The sequence below is a fragment of the Exophiala viscosa genome (genome assembly GCF_022695815.1).
Source record: "Exophiala viscosa unplaced genomic scaffold EDD37scaffold_6, whole genome shotgun sequence".
Classification (NCBI taxonomy): domain Eukaryota; kingdom Fungi; phylum Ascomycota; class Eurotiomycetes; order Chaetothyriales; family Herpotrichiellaceae; genus Exophiala; species Exophiala viscosa.
The window spans coordinates 756645-774454 of NW_026944358.1; the positions used below are offsets into that span (position 1 = coordinate 756645).

At 52.0% G+C, this 17810-nt stretch overlaps 7 protein-coding genes across 7 annotated transcripts; 3 read left to right on the top strand and 4 right to left on the bottom strand.

Annotated features, from left to right (window-relative positions):
• Window positions 1-1070: 1070 nt before the first annotated feature.
• Window positions 1071-3182, bottom strand: EDD37DRAFT_432227 (uncharacterized protein). Its single transcript, XM_062812691.1, has 2 exons — window positions 2735-3182; window positions 1071-2666 (listed from the first exon to the last, which is right to left on the bottom strand). The coding sequence occupies exons 1-2, from the start codon at window positions 2883-2885 to the stop codon at window positions 1189-1191; spliced, it is 1629 nt and encodes a 542-aa protein (XP_062669547.1). The 5' UTR covers window positions 2886-3182; the 3' UTR covers window positions 1071-1188.
• Window positions 3183-3480: 298 nt separating this feature from the next.
• Window positions 3481-5653, bottom strand: EDD37DRAFT_687099 (T-complex protein 1 subunit epsilon; the record flags this gene model as incomplete). The annotated part of the gene is made up of 2 exons (XM_062819931.1): window positions 3666-5653; window positions 3481-3614 (listed from the first exon to the last, which is right to left on the bottom strand). The coding sequence occupies exons 1-2, from the start codon at window positions 5176-5178 to the stop codon at window positions 3481-3483; spliced, it is 1647 nt and encodes a 548-aa protein (XP_062669548.1). The 5' UTR covers window positions 5179-5653.
• Window positions 5654-6422: 769 nt separating this feature from the next.
• EDD37DRAFT_432215 (uncharacterized protein) lies at window positions 6423-8555 on the top strand. The gene is made up of 3 exons (XM_062812690.1): window positions 6423-6734; window positions 6815-7339; window positions 7394-8555. Exons 1-3 carry the CDS (start codon window positions 6520-6522, stop codon window positions 8343-8345), a joined length of 1692 nt encoding a protein of 563 aa, XP_062669549.1. The 5' UTR covers window positions 6423-6519; the 3' UTR covers window positions 8346-8555.
• EDD37DRAFT_632138 (uncharacterized protein) lies at window positions 8477-10081 on the top strand. The gene is made up of 3 exons (XM_062816696.1): window positions 8477-8776; window positions 8848-9169; window positions 9235-10081. The coding sequence occupies exons 1-3, from the start codon at window positions 8758-8760 to the stop codon at window positions 9617-9619; spliced, it is 726 nt and encodes a 241-aa protein (XP_062669550.1). The 5' UTR covers window positions 8477-8757; the 3' UTR covers window positions 9620-10081.
• EDD37DRAFT_632140 (uncharacterized protein) lies at window positions 10082-13660 on the bottom strand. The gene has a single exon (XM_062816697.1). It carries the CDS (start codon window positions 13408-13410, stop codon window positions 10270-10272), a length of 3141 nt encoding a protein of 1046 aa, XP_062669551.1. The 5' UTR covers window positions 13411-13660; the 3' UTR covers window positions 10082-10269.
• A 6-nt stretch (window positions 13661-13666) lies between these two features.
• On the top strand, window positions 13667-14981 carry EDD37DRAFT_632142 (cytochrome-b5 reductase). The gene is made up of 2 exons (XM_062816698.1): window positions 13667-14241; window positions 14407-14981. The coding sequence occupies exons 1-2, from the start codon at window positions 14129-14131 to the stop codon at window positions 14702-14704; spliced, it is 411 nt and encodes a 136-aa protein (XP_062669552.1). The 5' UTR covers window positions 13667-14128; the 3' UTR covers window positions 14705-14981.
• Window positions 14982-15544: 563 nt separating this feature from the next.
• Window positions 15545-17653, bottom strand: EDD37DRAFT_565125 (signal transducing adaptor molecule; the record flags this gene model as incomplete). The annotated part of the gene is made up of 5 exons (XM_062814039.1): window positions 15545-16236; window positions 16373-16471; window positions 16525-17148; window positions 17200-17320; window positions 17369-17653. 5 exons carry the CDS (start codon window positions 17651-17653, stop codon window positions 15545-15547), a joined length of 1821 nt encoding a protein of 606 aa, XP_062669553.1.
• Window positions 17654-17810: the final 157 nt, after the last annotated feature.

The window sequence follows — 17810 nt, forward strand, 5'->3', positions numbered from 1 at the left end:
CCATACGCTATGATCTTTTGTCCAACGTGCCTGCAAATGCCCACCTAATTTACATCAGCAGTATATCTCCGGATATGCAACCGTTAAAAGTCTAAGAATGACCTATTCATCGTTTTGCACTTGCGACGAGTCCATGGACCATTACGCCGGGTCAAGTGCTATCACGAGGATCAGAATGCTTCTCACATGGCCGCTTATAGGCGCAGACTTAGGCATTGGCAGCCTCCGACGCGGTCGCTTTCGTCCTCATCCCGAACAGACAGCTGTCACTTTCGAACCGGGCCTTTCTAGGTCTTTACTAATGAGGCCCAGGTACATCCGACAATTATGGCTTTTTCGGAACCCCTGACGTTATAGTTGATGCATCTGCCAGACGTCAAAGATTTCACCAGTCATTCAACCTCGATCGGGAAATCATGGAGGCAATCATTGTCTTCCCCATTTGATGCAAGGCTGTCTTCATCTCGCTCACTGACTCGATCCCCGATACCCGCGTCCGATCCATGGTGACTGGTCTAGTTGATGCCATGTCCGACCCTTCGAGAAACATGTGATTGTGATCAAGAGTCTCCTACTGCTTCAACGATATCTTGAGGAGTGACATACCAATGAGGTTCAAGAGGAAACAGTCCGTCGCTGCACATACCGTTGAGCTGACGTACTCACTACACAGACCTTCGAGGCTAGACAATATCCAGCGTTTCCCCGGATGCGGCGAAATCACATTATTGAATCTTATAGAAAAGGTGGCCGGGGTTACCCCATGCACATTCCAGATGGCTTTCATGGCCATGGCTCCAATTCCCGTACTTTCCTGGTTGCGTCACGGGAAGAGGCGCACTCCCCATCGCGACAAACCTTGGACAATCTTGTTGAGAATCGCCATTCATTGCCCGAGATGCAATTGCCACGTCACAGGGCTGGTTTCGAGGTATGCTGATCGACATGTCTAGGAAAGCTAAACTTTGGAGAAGCGGTGTCATATTCCGGTGACGGTAAGAGGACTCAGGGTTCACAGACGTTACACTTTCTTTGCACATTGGTAAGGCTGTCGCTATTCTACATTCTCAAACAATCTGCTCTCCCAGTGAGCCCCATCAGCGAGTCAACAAAAGTCTGGGACTTGACAGAGCCACAGGTGGCCATTCTGTGCAAAGGACTTGGGGTCTAGAAGACCGTTGTCTCGACTCAGACTCCATCTCCAAATCGGGCTGGCTCTACTCGATTCGCGAGAGCGAGTGCGCCGGAGTCGCAGGCACTGGGCAGCCATATGTATCGTTGCAAGACTTCCTTCAATTGTGCAAAACTGCCCACTCCCAATCGGCTGAATAGCAGCTTGAGCACGGTCACAAAGTATGACTCGTCCTCTGTGTCGGCGGTGGCCATGCCACCTATCACGCAAACCCAGAGCATCAACTCGGTTGCCTCATGCATTACTGTCATTGTTTCGCTGACAGCGGTTTTCAGCTGTCTAGCCAGCAGCTTCAACGACTCAGAACGGGCAAGAGGGTATATGGCGCCGTAACTGAAAATAAGCGCAGCGAGGCGACACAACTCGGCAATGCCGTCGGCCTTTGACAGCAGCAATAACCGAAATTGTATCAGATTACGGGAGACATTGGTCTCCCAAGTAGCAATGTTCTCATCCGCGGCAAGGCCAGATCTCTCCAAAAGTCGACAATACATGCGCATGTCGAGCAATAGGTCCTTGAAGTTGTCATCGACGACATCGAAGCATGCAGCACGCTCCCGTGGCGGCCGTACCAGTTTGACTTGGTGTTCTAGGACGTGGCGGTATAAAGAGCCAAGAGCAAAGGTAGGTCTCGATAATGACAGACTTGAGTGCAAGACGTCGGTTGACTGGATTTGTTCCGCGATGCCAGGCGTTTCGATCTTCTCCAACCCCCCTCGCGCCTCAACCAGACGTTCTAGCGCATCCATGTGCGACTGTGTCCAGCGCAAGCGGGATAAGTACTCGAGCCAGCCCAGCGAGCGGAGAGGCGGATCAAAGCCGCCGTACTCGGACTCCTCCTGCAGCACGGGTACTGGTTCAGCATCACTGATTGCAAGCGCCAGCACAGCGAAGATCAGCGCATCCGTGACGCTGCCCTGGTCGATGTGCTCACGAACCATTTTAATCGCTCTCGTCTGACACGATAGCATCACGGCGTTGTTCTTGTGTGTCGTCGTTGGGGGCAAGTCGTGCAGCGACATTTCGAGCGCTGCTGTCCATACGAATGTATTCAGAAGCAATTCGTCGGTCATGCTGAGCCGGAAGAATGCGGACGTTAGGGTCTCGTCCGTCGACAGGATATGATGTCCGAAGCTGGGCCAGAGGACTGAGCAGGCATAATGGTGAACTCGTCGGACGTCATGGTCGAGGAAGATGGTCGCGCAGCCTCCGAAGGGGGCATCTATTTGCTTGGGACGCCGAGTAGGAATCAGGAGTTTGGTATCAACAGGAGGGCGATGAACCAAGGCTTTCGGTTCGGAGAAGCAGAACCCGTAGATAAGCGGACAGTCGCGCACGACAGTCTGGGTCTGGGTCTGGGTCTGGGTTTGTGTTGGGCGAGGAGCAACGGTGATTGGGTGGGTTTTCTGGTTGATGCGAGCAAGTGACCCTCTCCTCGCACGCTGTGCTTCGCGCTGCTCGGCACGCCTACGGCCTGGCTCATTGTTAGCTTGTCTACGTGGTATATAGAGCGGACTTCATCTCTGGGCGGGCAGCACATACGGTACGACCGCTGATTAAGTCGGTTTTGGATCCTCTTTCTCGCTCTGATTTCGGATAGGCCGGCCCAGTCGTCTTCTTTGCTCCGTGCTTCTCGGGCCAGGCGCCGTTGGACAACTATTGTAGACTGTACGCTCATGTTCGTACTCGCCATACCGAAAACATGGTGAGAATGTCCTGACCTCGTAGTCACTCGTTTTCGTCGAGCCGGGTCTGAGAGAGCGAGAGAATTACGATACACCTGACAAATGGCATATTGTGGAAGCCTTGGTTCGATAAACGGTCATGCCAGGCTGGTTGATCAACGACTGGACAGGCCGAGCTGTGAAACTGATGTTGAATCATCGCGGTGGGCATTTTATGCAAGTCGCTTACGCTGTGTTGCCCAATCATACTGAGCGATCCTTGCAGCCTTGTGGGAATGTCCACCTAAAGTCCGATTGTCCATATATTCTATCTCCGTTGTCTTGTAGCGAAACCATGTGCTCCATCTCCGTACGTGCTTCTCCTATACGACGGTCGTGGGGTGCGAAGAAAGCAACAGTTTAACCGCGGGCCAGACACGAGAACGAGGAAAATCGCAAGCAAGTCTGGACACAAAGGTCGTCCAAGGGACATTTGATATCTTCAATTCTATCCCACGTTCGAGACCGGGTATCTGTTCATACAGAATCATGATTTTCTTTTTCCCACGCACGCTTTTCTTCGGTGCAAACGCCGTCCGATGCTGATGCTGGAGTTGGACGCCTCTAGAAATCATTTTCATCACTTCCTGCCACGATCACGTTGTTTATTTTCAACACCATCCGGCACAATTGCGTAGCCAGAAGTAATTGTGAGCGCTTTCCAATCAAAGGGTCGATAACGAAGTGGTCTCGCATATCTGTTATGGAATTAGCATAGCTCGGAAGAGAAGATCCAAGGGAAGTCATACCGTTGCTACCAGTCTGCATGCAATCGACGCCCAACCGTGAGTTATCCTCCTTTACTTGTCGAGACTTGACGGCTGCGAGGGTTTCGATTGGACTTAGACCAGAGTTTTCTGCCAAAGCCATGGGCACAGCGTCAAGAGCATCGGCAAACGCTCTCATGGCGTACTGTTCGAGCCCTGGTGACTTGCTGGCTGCGTCCTCCACGGCAATTGAGCAAGCAATTTCGGCTGCACCTCCACCATAGACGATTCTGTTATCTCTGACAAGGTTGCGAACCACGCAGATGGCGTCGTGTAACGATCGCTTGGCCTCGTCGATGATCATCTTGTTGCTTCCTCTGACGAAGATGGTGACGGCTCGTGTGTTGGCGCACTCCTCAATCACGAGCATCTTCTCTCGCGTAGTGCCGAACGTCATCTCTCTGACGACGCCTGCTTTGCCTAGTTTCTCTGCACTCAGATCCTCGAATCGTGGCACAATTCTTCCGTTCGTGGCAATTGCTATTAACTCGATCTCGGGACCGCCGACCCATCGTACAGCCGGTAATTGGTTTTGTAGAAGCAGGTGGTTGGCTTCGTCGTCGAAACCCCATTGACAAATTACGAGGTTGGCGCCAGTTGCTTTGATCATGTCAATCATTTCCACAAACTTGTTCTGCTCGTACTGCTGTAGTTTTCGGAACTCTTCGACGGTCGAGATGTCAAGCTTGTGCTTGGTCTTTGGTTTGGGAGGCTCAAAGGCACAGGTGAGGATAGCCAGCTTTGCGTCTTTCACCTCACTTGGCATTTGGGGATGTGAGAAGTCCTTGTCGACGATGACGCCCTTGACGAGCAGGGAGTCTTCTATAGATCCACCAGCCTTGCCGTCAACCTTGATCAGCTCGAAGTCCACATCTTTTCGTTCCAGATCTGCCACCGACATCACAGCGTCAACCGCAATCTTCGCAAACTGGTCGTGTGCTTTGCTGACAATCTTGCTGCCTAGACATGTTTTGGCGACCTTCATCAGATTATCTTGCTCTTCTTTCGAAAAATGAATCTCGTCACTGATCTTGTCTAAGTGTGCAACCGCAAGCTCACATGCCTGGTCGTAGCCGTCCGCAATTCGGATAGGATGAATGCCCTTGTCGATAAGGTCCGCGGCCTGATCCAGCAGTGCAGCGGCCAGCACAACCACACCTGTAGTTCCATCTCCTATCTCTTCATCTTGTGACTTTGACAATTCGACCATCAATTTCGCGATTGGATTTGTCAGTTCCATCTCGGACATGATTGTGCGCCCATCGTTCGTTATTTGAATGTCTCCATCGGGTGAGATGAGGATCTTATCGAGTCCGCGCGGACCTAGTGAGGTTCTGACGATGCTGGCAACAGTTCTCGCGGACAATATGTGCTGCTTCACAGCGTCGGTGCCATGTGTTCGTTTCTTCGACCCTTGGTCGCGGACGACAATAAATGGTCTTCCGTTTTCATCTTTGACAATCTGAGCCTGCGACAAATCCAATTGCATAGCCATGGCGGAGTGCCTCGCGTAGCGCAGTAGTGTCCTCCTCCTTTGAGGCTTTCAGATGTTGATCCTCCGCGCAATACTGTCGTCTTCGGTGCTGGATTTTGGCTTGGACTTTCTCGTCCTCGTGTTTCTAGGCCAGAAGTTTCACTTAGGCTTCTCCAAATTATGAGGAGACACGACCGACGCGGTCGAATGCCAAGAGAGTCGGGTCAGTTGCCTTTAGTGTTCATGGCACTCCTTCTAACCTGTTCCATCTTCTGTCCAGCCTCATGTCGGAATCGTAAGTCAGGTTCTTCTAAATATATCCTCATATGCAGCCAGCAGGGAGGACGACGTATTGTCTGGCTTCCGGGTGATAGAGACGATTTCGAAATACACGACCCTCCATGTTTGGAGGAGGACTATATTCGTCGTAGTGACCAGCCCTGCTGGCCCCTTGCTGGCCCCATGCATACTGCACCGGGGTGGTCAAACCTCCAGGGTCTCATTGCCACATCATCTGGCCAGACTCTTCACTGACCACAGCACAACAGCAGTTGTCCATGCTCAGAGTGCTGCGCACTCTTACTAAGTGAACAACCAATACTTTCAAGTCGTCTATCAAGGACTCTATGACGGAACTTGAAGACACAGCCACAACCAGCTTGGCTCGATGCACGCCGGTCTAGGAAGTCATATCTAGGGCTCGCAGCCTCAAACTATCACATTCCCCGTGGCTTGGACGAACCGAGCAGTACCCTGTCTATGACTTTACACCCTTGCACTTGCTTTATTCTAAACCATCATCGAACACCGGTCTTTCTCAGCCTTACCGTGGTTGACCATACACCAACATCTAAACTTAGGTCTCATGTCCCTTTTGCGCTATATCGTCAAGTACGTTGAATCGATTGTGCTTTTCCTGACGAGGTTTTTAGATCCTTCAAGCGTTCAAAGCCGAAAGCTCTCTGGAGAAGAAAATGCAAACATCGGGCTGGAAGGTTCCCTTCCCTGTTACGCACGGTCCACGCTGCATCTGAAATATGACTATCTTGTGTGGTCTGCCTTGGTGGCTGCGTTGTATGCATGCTACGGAGTCTCGGCCACGCCAACCTGCAAGCCTCGAGACTGTATTGGGGGCTATATGCGTTGCAGACCTAACCATTTACCCTAGGCACTGCTTCTTGCCATGTCCTACGAGTTCATGACCAAAAGAGGACATCTTCAGATCTTGAAACGTCAGGTAAGAAGCTATAAAGACCTCATGGCCCAGAGTTCCAGGGAAGTTTCGTATATTGTTTATATTGCGAATTTGGTTTTGACTGCTGCACTGAGAGGTTGCCAGCCTTATCGCTCAAATTATCCAACATGCTTCACCATTTCTGTCTGTATCTCGTTGCATGGGCGTTCAGCCTGATTTCCGCTTCTGCGACACCCGCACCCGGTCACTTAGACGGAACATACCCTGCTGCTGGCTTGGTAAACACTGTGGGTGGACGAATGCTTCGACGTGCAACGACCGAACAGCTCTTCAGCAAGGCTCTCGATCACCAATGGGATGATGGAGAAGTGCTATTTCCTATGTGAGTACCATGATATCCTATGAGCATCTCCGTGCTATCAGGCTCCTCATTGTAACTAACGCTGTCCCTTCCTCGGAAAGGAGTGAGTTGGATATGCGGATCACCTGTCGTACATGCTACATAGCCGGCAAAGTCACGGGCAGCTATACGTACAGCGCCGATATCAATACAACACAACTTGAAGCTACTGTAAAGCAGACTGTCACCAGCTTCGTAGACGATGCAGAGGACGCCCTCAAAGCCTTCATCGAGGACAACTCAAATTTCACGAACATTGACTTCACCGATGTCAGCCTCCCCAGCTCGGAAGACTTTGACTACCAGCTACAGTATCTATTTGATGACCTAGAGTTGTACATGGAGCTGGACACCGTGCTCTCGGCGGAGTCGAAATATACACTCAACCTGTTTACATATAGTCCTCCGGGCGTTGGCCTTGATGCGAAATTTGATGGCGACGACTTTTCCATTGGCGCTTTTCTCACTGTGGACCTTGTCCTTAGCTCTAGTGAAGACATTGATATCATCAGTGGAGTGCATATTAAGGTTGACAGCGCTGCTATCAACATCGGCATGTTCGAGAATGATGTCGGTGAGGTTACTATGTGAGACAAATTCACTCAACAAGAAGAGAACACAGACTGACAACTTCTTCCTAGAGACGGTGGCATGTTCGAATTCCTCAATGTCAGTGTTGGCGGAGAGGACTTCGAGCTTAATGGCACCTTGCGTGTTGGCATCCATGCCGGCGTTGGCCTTGATATCGACTACGAGCCAATCTTCGACGGCTCAGCTGGATTAGGAGCGGGCATTTATGCCAACATTGCCAAATTCACTACTACAGGCACTGCTGATAGCGATAACGAGAACTGCGATGTGGCGCTGGTCGAAGCCTTTACCATAGCACTTGGTGCTCAAGCCGGTGCCACAGTCGCTTGGGATAACCACACGTGGGGCCCAGCGCCTCAGACGGAAACGCCACTCTGGTACACAACACTCACGACTGCATGCGCTACACTAACCAGCGCTTCGACAACTTCCTCTGCTGCAGCAATCAGGGCGCGCCTGATCGACAACGACGACGCGAGCATTGGCACCACCACTACAAAAGTATATACCATAGTGTCGTGCAATGCGACCGGGGTCATAAATTGCCCCGTCTCCGATCAGATCACGATCACCACCGCCTCCACGTTCATCACAACGGGATCAGCAACGGCGCAGGCGTCAGTTAGCAGGTCCACCTTCGGGTCTACGAGCCAAGACCTTGTTGCAACCTCTGGTCCCCCGAGTTCTTACTCGCCGCCGCCGCCGCCTACTGCCACGTCGACCGGGGGAGTCGGTGCTAGTGGACGCGAAAGTGGCACTACTGGGAAGGATCAGAAGCCGCTTATCATCGGTCTCTCTGTAGGTCTTGGTGTCCCCGCTTTAGCTATCATTGCCGGAGCGATGTTCTGCCTCATTCACCGTCGGAAGAGGTATTCAACTGTCCGCAAGGGCGAGACTCGAGGCCAAGTCTTCGAGACTGCGACTGCTACACCCGATCTTATGCCTGAGCAGCAATCGTTCCTCAAGAAGACGCCGACTGTGGTGAGCAGCAGAAGGTCATGATTGACATAGTTGAGGGGCTGCGACCCCGACCAAAATGATAGGGCGCCAGAAGGACCAGATTCGCCTGCGCTTGAGGAGTGGCGCCGAGTAGGACCAGAGAGGAGATATATAAAGCCATTCCATCTAGATATTGAAGAAGTCCCAGCTATTTCACGATATGCTGTACTAAATACTATAACACAGGATTAAAGCGAGGACGAGTGGTGATAAAAGCGGCGTGACAGGGGCTCAATCGCACCTTCTGTCGCGAACTTCAGCCTTTCTCCGCGTTTGGGTTCACGCGCAGAGTGCCGTCCGCCAACCTCCAATTCACTTCACATTCAACTTTAGTTTTGATCGAGACAAGGCAGCTTAACGACTATCACACTTGCGCGACAATCACGTTAGATTGACTAGGTCCAAGATCTTCGTCATGCCCAACTTGCAAGAAGGTGGGTTTGTCGCGCAATCCGCTTCAGCGCTTTGTCGCATTCACGTTAACCAGCTACTAACGCGACCATAGACGACTTAATCTCTGACGATGAAAGTGAAGTCGGCGACATCAACCATGGCGACGACATCCCCGCCGACACGGAAGCCAAACAACAATTGAACGGCGAGCTACACGACGACGCGAAACAAGCTGAGGACGATGATGAGGACGAGGCCGAGAACGGCGACAAAGCTGGCACAGAAGACTCAGACGATGAGGCCGAAGGAGAGGTATACGTCGTCGAAGCAATCCGAGGTCACGAGTTCCGGAGGAAACAGCTGTTCTATCAGATCAAGTGGCAGGGTTACCCAGAAACCCAGAATACGTTGGAACCGGAGGACAATCTTCTGCCGTAAGTCTAGCACGCTGGTCACGGCCACACCTCCCAGGGACAGAACAACTGACAGCGCTTTACAGTGATGCTAGAAAAATCCTGGCCGACTACCACAAGAAGATCGGTGGCCCACCCACTGCTCTTAAAAAGGCCAAATCCAAACAATCATTACGAAGACAGTCATCCACCGAGGAAGCTCCAGAACCGAAGCGCCGAAGAAGAAATAACGCCGCGCCCGCTGCAGCCGCCGAGGAGGAGATCTCGGAATGGGTGCCAAATAAGGAGAACTGGGAGAGTGAAGTCGTGAAGATCGATACTATCGAACGAACGGACTCCGGAGGTCTAATGGCCTTCGTCCTCTTCAAGAACGGGAAGCGCACCAAAGTTAGCAACGAACAGATCTACAGACATTGCCCTAGGCCGATGCTGAAGTTTTACGAGGACCATCTCAAATTCAAGTACGCCTGATCCCCAGACCCGGATGATTACCCTTACCCAGGCAGCTAACCCAGGACCCTAGCTGATGAATGGCCCTTTCTTGCTTGCTTCTTTTCGCCCGGAATGTACATCAATCATTTTCAGGCATTGGCACATCGGCAGTGCTCTTCATTGATTTTTGGGATGTAGCATGGCGCTGGAAGATATTGGGACGGTCAGCTCGATTTCCAGCAAGAAGGCGTGCAAGGAAACGATGTTTTACGATGTTTTCGCCGAGATACTACGCAGGACAGGAGCTTCAAAAAGGGGCTTGACTTTGGGTTGAGCACGCTATTGAGAGCTTACCTACCACGTCTGCTCACTCTTGTGATGCGCCATTTTGCTCGTGGCAATTGAAGGAGCAAGACCGCGACGTGTCTCACCTACGGAAGTCTCACAGTGCTGATAGAAGCCATGTTGGCTTGATAATGAAAAAGAATTGAACATACTAAACTATGCTCTCCATGCCAGCTTCTTTCCTGCTGGTACACTCGCAAGGCTGACCTTTCGTTCTTGGGCGCGAAGCCGCTTAATCTCAATACTTGTACAATAAGGGTATCTCTCTTTCGTCATATTGTCGTCAACTTGTCCCCGTGCCAGACCAGAACCAACAGGGTCGTCCCAAAACCATGCCAACGCCATCAGTTCTCCACATACTCAATCCAAAAATCGAAGCGCGCATCACAATTCGGGCGACCATGCTTGGCTATCATGCGCAGGACATCTTTCTTATCCCGACTCAGGAGAAGTCGATCGTCCTCGTCAGTCCAAACACCAGGCATATCATCCGGGATCTCGACCTCGTTTACAGCAATGAAGCCGGAGCGCGAAGTGCGGCGGCGCTTGCGCTTCAGTTCGTCCAGCATGATTTCAACGACATCTGTTGCTCGCTCAAAGTTGATACTGGTGCATTCGAGCGCTTTGATGCAGATCGGTCGCAAGTTGGGTTCGTTGGGATACAGGGACTCTTCGTGGGCTAACCATTGATCCGTAATACTGTCGTCCTCTGCGGTTTGCTGCGCCACTTGAAGCTCGACAAGGTCTGTAGATCTTGCTGTAGACGATGGACGAACACGATTGGTGTCCTCAGGCAGGCTTCCTCCATCCTCCCTGGACTCTCGTGCAGGAATAGCTGGCTGTTTGTTGCGCGCTGTGTTGACATCTAGTGCAACGGCGCCAGAGTCTTCATACTCAGGATCGTTTGCAGCTCCAGGACCAAGAATGCTATCCCAGCCACCCTCAGGATCCGGGATCTCGAGGCCGAGATCCAGTGCATAGTGAGTGTTCGGACGGTCGAAGAGCGCTTGCGTTGACAGGCGACGTTCCTTGTGCGTTCCCTGTTGTTGCTCTTCTGGGGCCGTCTCCCAGTTATCCATTGGTTGCGAGCCTGATGCGAGTCTTTCCATTGGTATCTCTGGTGAAGCGTTGCGTCTCGACTCTTGCAAGACTCCCTGACCACCTGTAGCTACAGAGTTTTCTCTCTGCCGCTTCCGGGTTGGTTGCGGCTCCTCAGCTGCTTGTTGACGTACTATGTTCGCTCTGCTTCCAAAATCTGGTGAAGATTCGTGGTCTGGAGTCGCGGCTTTTTCTTGCTTTATCACCACGCTATCTTCCTCTTCTTCAATCCCCTCATCATCGTGATCTTCAGACTCCGACGAGGAACTTTGTGGAAGAAAACGTGGATCACCCATAGACATATTTCCCAGAAGGGGGTAAGGTGGAAAGGTGAACTCATCTTCCGACTCAGTGGAGGGTATGACAGGCGGTTCGCGAGGAGGGCCTATATCTGTACTCAGAGACGAGTCTTGTTGGACATCCAGATTGTCAGGATCATCTTGAAGTGTTTTTCTAGGCCGCGTGCCTGTTGTGGCACGAAATGACGGCACAGCAGTAATCGGATTTTGCGATTTCGCATCCAATTGTTCTTCTGGTTGGACTTCCTTGGATTGAGCCTCGCCCATTTCCGATGGATGGGCTTCTGAGCCGGTTTGGGTATGACTTTGTGTGCTTGGTGGATTCAGCTCTCGTATTGACACTGGCTGTGAGAGCGACTGCGACTGCGACTGCGATTGAGAACCTCGTCCAGCACCTCTCTTCCTTGATGAATTCGGTTCTGGTGGTCGACTCAATGTTGGTGACTCGGGCTGGAACGAGGGAGATTTCGGCGGCGGAGTTCGTGCATACACAGCTTCAGCCACGCTGGGTTCAGCCGGAAGAAGTATTGGAGACAATTGAACAGATCCGACAATTGGAGTGATGGTGAAATTTTTAGGGCTGATCTGTCGCGAGGGTGTTTGTGGACGTTTTCCGGAAGTTTCTGCTTGTTCAGCAAACGCGCCGAGCCCCATTGTTGATGATCTGGGAACTCCATGCGTTCTCAAGAAGACGGCGCATTCGTTGCACAAAGGCTTCCCTTCTCTATCATGTCTCCATCTCTCACTGTTATTGGTATAACAATTCGTGCACATCATCAACCCGGGAGTTGTTCTAGCTTCTGAGAGCTCATCCTGGTCCTGCTGGTTCTCCTCCTTCTCATCATCGTTGTCGTGCCCATCCTTGTCGCGACCGCTGTGCTGCTCTCCAGCCAGATTGCTCTCCTGTCGTGCGCACATATAAGGAGCGACTTCCTCCAGCTTCAACTTCTTGTTTCTACAATAATCAGGTACCACTCGATACTCAAAGAAATACTTCCATTGGTCAGGTTTGTGGCCAGGGTACTCAGGCGATGCCGCCAGTTCTTTCCAAAGTCCCTGAAACTCGTCGGAAACCGCGTCGGTAAGTTCAGGAACCATGCGGTAAAGCGCTTTATACTCTTTGATGTTGAAGCCGCCTCCCACGTTTGATGGCGATAAGCCTAACAGCTCTGTGTCGTCCTCTTCACCCTGGACTTCCACTTGTTCGGCTCCGAGTTCAGCTTGCGCGGCCTGAGCGTTGGCAAGTGGAACGGCCTGACGTGCTTCTCCCGCAGTGTCCTGCTCTGCAGCCGTTACTGGCGGAACAGGATCGTCCACGTTCTGATGGTTTCGTGCTTCTAGCGATCTGGTAGCACGTGTTGGCTGTATTTTAGGGCGGACACGCTCTCCACCATCGTCCGGTCCACGCTTTCTCTTACCCGACGGCGACGACCGCAATGGTGCTTGTGCCGGTTCTGGTGTAGGGCTCTGCGTTGACCGCTCAGCATCGTCATCTGCTAGGTGAGGTCTTCGCTCCTCCGACTGCGCGGTATTCGTGAGCTGTCTCTTCTGGAACCTGGTGCTCTTTATCCATCTATCTCGCCAACTCTGGAAGGTGTGTCTCGGGTTCACTTCCTCGATCTGCTTGTAGATCTCGTTACCCTTGTACACGCCGCCATTGTCCTCGAATGGTTTCATCCAATTCCAAAGAAACTGGTCATCTTCCTCGGTGTACGCAACTCTCCCGCCTCTTGGAGCAGTCACAGTGCTACCTACTGGTCGGGCAACTCTCGTAGAAACTCCTACCGCATGGTCCGCCAGGTTCTCGAGTACACCATTCCGTATGGACGATTCGACATATTTGTAGGAGTGCGTCCCAGGGGCTTGGTTCTTCCTGGCATGGTCGACAAGCTTGATGTTGGCATCAACATCTCTATTGACGATGGTAGCACCATTGAGTCGGGCATTCTCCATCAACCACTGTCGCTGCGGTACGGCGTGCGAAAACCATAGTGTCTGACCGGAAAACAACTTTGGCGTCTCGTCGCTGTCATTGTCTTGATTCGCTTGCGTGCGCGATACATTGTCATATACAATATGAGACGTCATGTCGTCGCGCGACAGGTTTTGACATCGTCATTCGTACAGCCGGTGTCGTGGTGCGGGGCGGAGTCGCGAATTAACAAAAAGTGTGATCGCAACAGTAAAGTGAAAGCACGTGAAGAGCACGAAGAACGCGTAGCGCAGCTAAAAGACAGTCCGACTTTAGAGATCAAGTATCCAACAGCACCCGTAAATGGGTCCGAAGATACCGCGAAACAGAACCTGAAAAGGACAACACCCCCCAGTGTTATTTTACGGTTTACGGAAAGATATCACGACAAGCGGAATTGAGCGCGGCACCTGTGGCATCAAAGTTCGGTGGACACGGTTGTCAGCCAGGCTGTTCCATCGTCAACAGCGAATCGGAGCGTCTTCAATTACCATGTAGTACCTCTACGCAGCTTCGTCCTTGTGAGGACAGCCCCACCGAAATCGCCCGTTATTTTCATCATTTCATGTCGCTTGCCTTCTTCCTTCTCAGACTTGGTTCCCCCATTGCCTTGATTGGACAAACCTGCACCTTTCCCCGACACCGACTTCACCTAAATTGATTTGATCAACCCTCGAACCACTTTCTCTTTTCTGACTGCGCTCCCGCTACAAACACACGAGCTTCAAGCAATCCCTCTTCCTTCGACAGGATTACCCTCCATCGACCTATATCACACTCGAGCTTCCCCGAATCACAACAAACACCTTCCCCAAATCTTACCCAACCACCGCCATGTCTCAATCACTCAGCTTCGACGAGGTGAAGACACACAACAGCAAGAAAGATCTGTACCTCGTCATCCACGACAAGGTCTACAACACCACATCCTTCGTCGACGAGCATCCGTACGTTCTCTCCCCATCCTTCCTACTCCCAAACCGCACAATCACTTCTACTTCTCCCCCACCCTTCATTGCCCCACATTGATTCCAGATACTTTTCCGATTACCCTCGCAACAATTGGGCCTCAAGAAAGCGTGCAGGATACCAGATAGCTAACCTTGTCGTAGTGGTGGTGAGGAAGTCCTTCTCGACGTCGGCGGTCAGGACGCAACCGAAGCCTTCGAGGATGTCGGTCACTCGGATGAAGCCCGCGAGATCCTCGAAGGTCTTTTGGTCGGAGAACTGAAACGAGGTCCTGGAGACCCAGCCCCCAAGACCGGCGCTACCGACAAGATTGCCGCTGGACCTGGAGGCCGATCTGATGGTCCTGGCATGGGAGTCGCCATGTATGCCGTCCTACTGGTCGGTGCTGCGGCCGCCTACTTCGGATATACCTACATGCAGAGTCAGGACAGCAGCAAATAAATTTGAGCTCCGGAAATAGCAGAAAAAGAGATGGGATTTGGGCGGCGTTGTTGAAGCTGGTTCCTGTGAAATTCGCACAGTAATCAGGAGCCACCCTTGTGTTGGGTTTCGCTCGAACGAGTACGCGCTGCAAATAAAGCAATGGTGCCGGGTTGAGCCAATTTGATCCGGCAAAGAAGCGTGCAATTGCGTTTGCAGATTTACTAGATGGAAATATGTCATCTTGCGCCCAGCCACGCAGCAACAAGAATCCTCGACTATACAATTCCAGGTCCAAACTTGTTTATTTGGTTCTGATTGACCCGACCTTGCCAGTACGGTCAGTCATTTCGTTCGTTCTATTACGATGCCAGCAGCAGCGTGTGCTAAATCATGTTGAACATGCTAAAAGGAGGTTCATACTAAATCCTCATCAAGGCTCAAACCTCCAATCCTTCGGTAACGACGAGGTCGTTTCACAGGCGTGGTCCTGAAGCGTTTGACGTCCAATGCATCAGTCGTGGGTCGTTCAGCTTTCGATCGCCAATCCATGAGTCGTGCCATGGCCCCGTTCCAGAGTGAACCACCATCCCCTGAGTCACGAGCCTCGGGGCCTTTCCCCTGCGGAATCGTTTGAGCCTTTTCGTCTCCCTGATCATCAGTCGTGCCGTGCCGCTGTGCCAAAGTTGAATCACGATCCGTCGCTTCGAAGACCTTGGGATCTTCCTCCTGCAAAGCCGAAGTAGCCATTTTGGCGCCCAACGCATGAATTGTGCCATGCCTCGGTGCCGAAGCTGCCCAATGCTCTGTCAAGTCAAGGTCCATTGGATCTTCCTCTTGCGAAGTCGACTTAGCCAGATTCTACCTGTAATAACTTGCCGGCCCGCCTCCACCGACGCCTGGAGCTGGCGCCGCCATACTCGTTGGCCGTTGATTATAAGCCTGGTACTGCTGCTGTGGAAGCGAATGACCAGGCGAGAAGGTAGGATACGGTGATGATTGCGCTAGAGGTGTGACAGGCCGGTCTGCTGGATTCGGTGGACCCACGCCAGGAACGGGAGGAGGTCCATGACTAGGCGCGGCTGGTTTCACCTGCGACGACGGATACTCGTATGGTTGCTGAGACGGGGCTGACGGCGGAGGGTAGCTAGGGTTGGTGGGTGGGATGTAGGTCTGTTGAGTAGGCGGAGCCTGCTGTTGGGGAGGGGGTGACATAACTTGATGGTGCAGGTCGTCTGTGGAGTAATTTGACGCCGAATAGCCGTCGTCCTGATATTGGAGGTGGGCGATGTTCGGTGGTTGCACACCGGGATAGGGCCGGCCATCCGACGTTGGTGGAGGTGCGGTCGAGTTCTGAGGAGCATACGGCGCGTATGGCTCGGGCTGGGACTGTCGACGAGCAGGCGCTGTTGGATACGAAGGGTAGGCATCCGGTGGAGGCTGGTTGGCTGGCGTCTGGCTCTGCGGAGCCGGCGAGGCTACGGGGTACGGAGGCTGGAAGGGTTGTTGTTGTGGTTGAGAGTAAGGCATAGCATTGTTCGGTGGTTGTCCATCTGGGAGAAAGCATTTAGACTTCGCGAACCACATTCCCTGTGTGATAATACTCACCAGGAGTATAAAATCTCTGTGGCGGATAGCCTTGCTGGGGTGGTGCGGTCCCTCCATATCCGTAAGCTGCCGGGCCTGGACGGGCGTATGCTTGTGTCGGTTGAGCCATCGAGCTTTCAAGTAGTGCTTCGTAGTCTCGTCGCGCTTTGATGAATTTCTCGTTCAATTGCTGGAAATCATCTGCGTCGTAAGTCAGCACCCTATCCACCAAATTTGCCCACCTTCTTCCATACCTTTCTTTTGGGTGTATTTCCCAATCAACTCAATCAACTTCGGTCTGATGGATAACGTGCTGTGATACAGCTCCGTGATCTCTTCGTTGTCTCTGGGATTCATGTCGGTTGTACTTGTGCTCAAAAGTGCCAGCAATTTCTCGACGTTCTTGATTTGTCCAAAAACCTCGGCCTCTATTCGTGCCTCTTGCTGCAATTCGTCTGGTGTCGGATCTTGTAGTTTCTCGACATAGTTGAGTGGGAAGATGCCCGTCTGACCACGAAGCGATCCTTTCCACCAGTCTTTGTACACCGACTCCAATACTGCGATCACATCACCCTTCCGGAACTGTAGTTCACCTGGCTCCGAGGGTTGAAAGTCAAATAGTGCTCGTACCCGTGAAACAGTTGCAGCTGTTGTACCCGAAGGTACCGGTTGTGGAGGTGCTTGTTGTGCTGAGGACGCTGGTTGTGCGGACAACTCGGCCGCCGCAGCAGCAGCAGATGGCTGACTCGCTGATGGTCCCGTGGACTTGTCTTGGATCGATAGTTTGAGAGCCATCTGCAGTTCTTCCTCCTCCTTTTGCCGATCAAACTCGGTGATCTGTTTCTTGACAGGCGCCTGTGGCGGTTGTAGGTTTGGATCTATAATGCGTCAATGGCTGCAATAACCTTGCTCTTGCAAGGTCAACTCACTCTGGGCCTTTAATCTCAAGTATGCCTGTTCCATAATACCCAATTCTGTGTTGTTGGCAAAGTCCTTGCTCCATTGTTCCATCCGCTCGAGGATCTTCGATTTAACTTGTTGATGTGTATTCTATGCACGTCAGGACCATTCAGACCGCACTGTAAGATCCGGCCTTACCCTGTCGTTCGCTAATCGGAGCAGAGCGTCTGTGAAACTCCTCGAAGCCAGCTCTCTGTGCATAGCAACACCACAGTTCTGAGCCAGCGCGTTGGCGAGCTCAAGCGTATACAACTGTACGTTGGCATTGCGATGGGCCATTCTCTTAATCATCGCGGCCACGACATCTTTGGCTCCGCTGTCGCTAGACGACACTTTGTCGCAGACATCGAGTATGAGTTCCCAGTTCTCCGAGGTCAGGTTTTCGTCGGTCGCTTTCGCTACAGGAAAGTCAGTCTGGATCATGTCGAAGCAGTGCATCCAGCTTACCAACGGCATCGTCGAATATGTTCTGCTGCGCCCGGAACATGATGGTCAAGGCGAGCTGTAAGTAGACTTGCAGAGAGAGTGAACGATAGCAACGATACACAGAGTAGTAGAGGAGCAAACTGTGCGATTATAT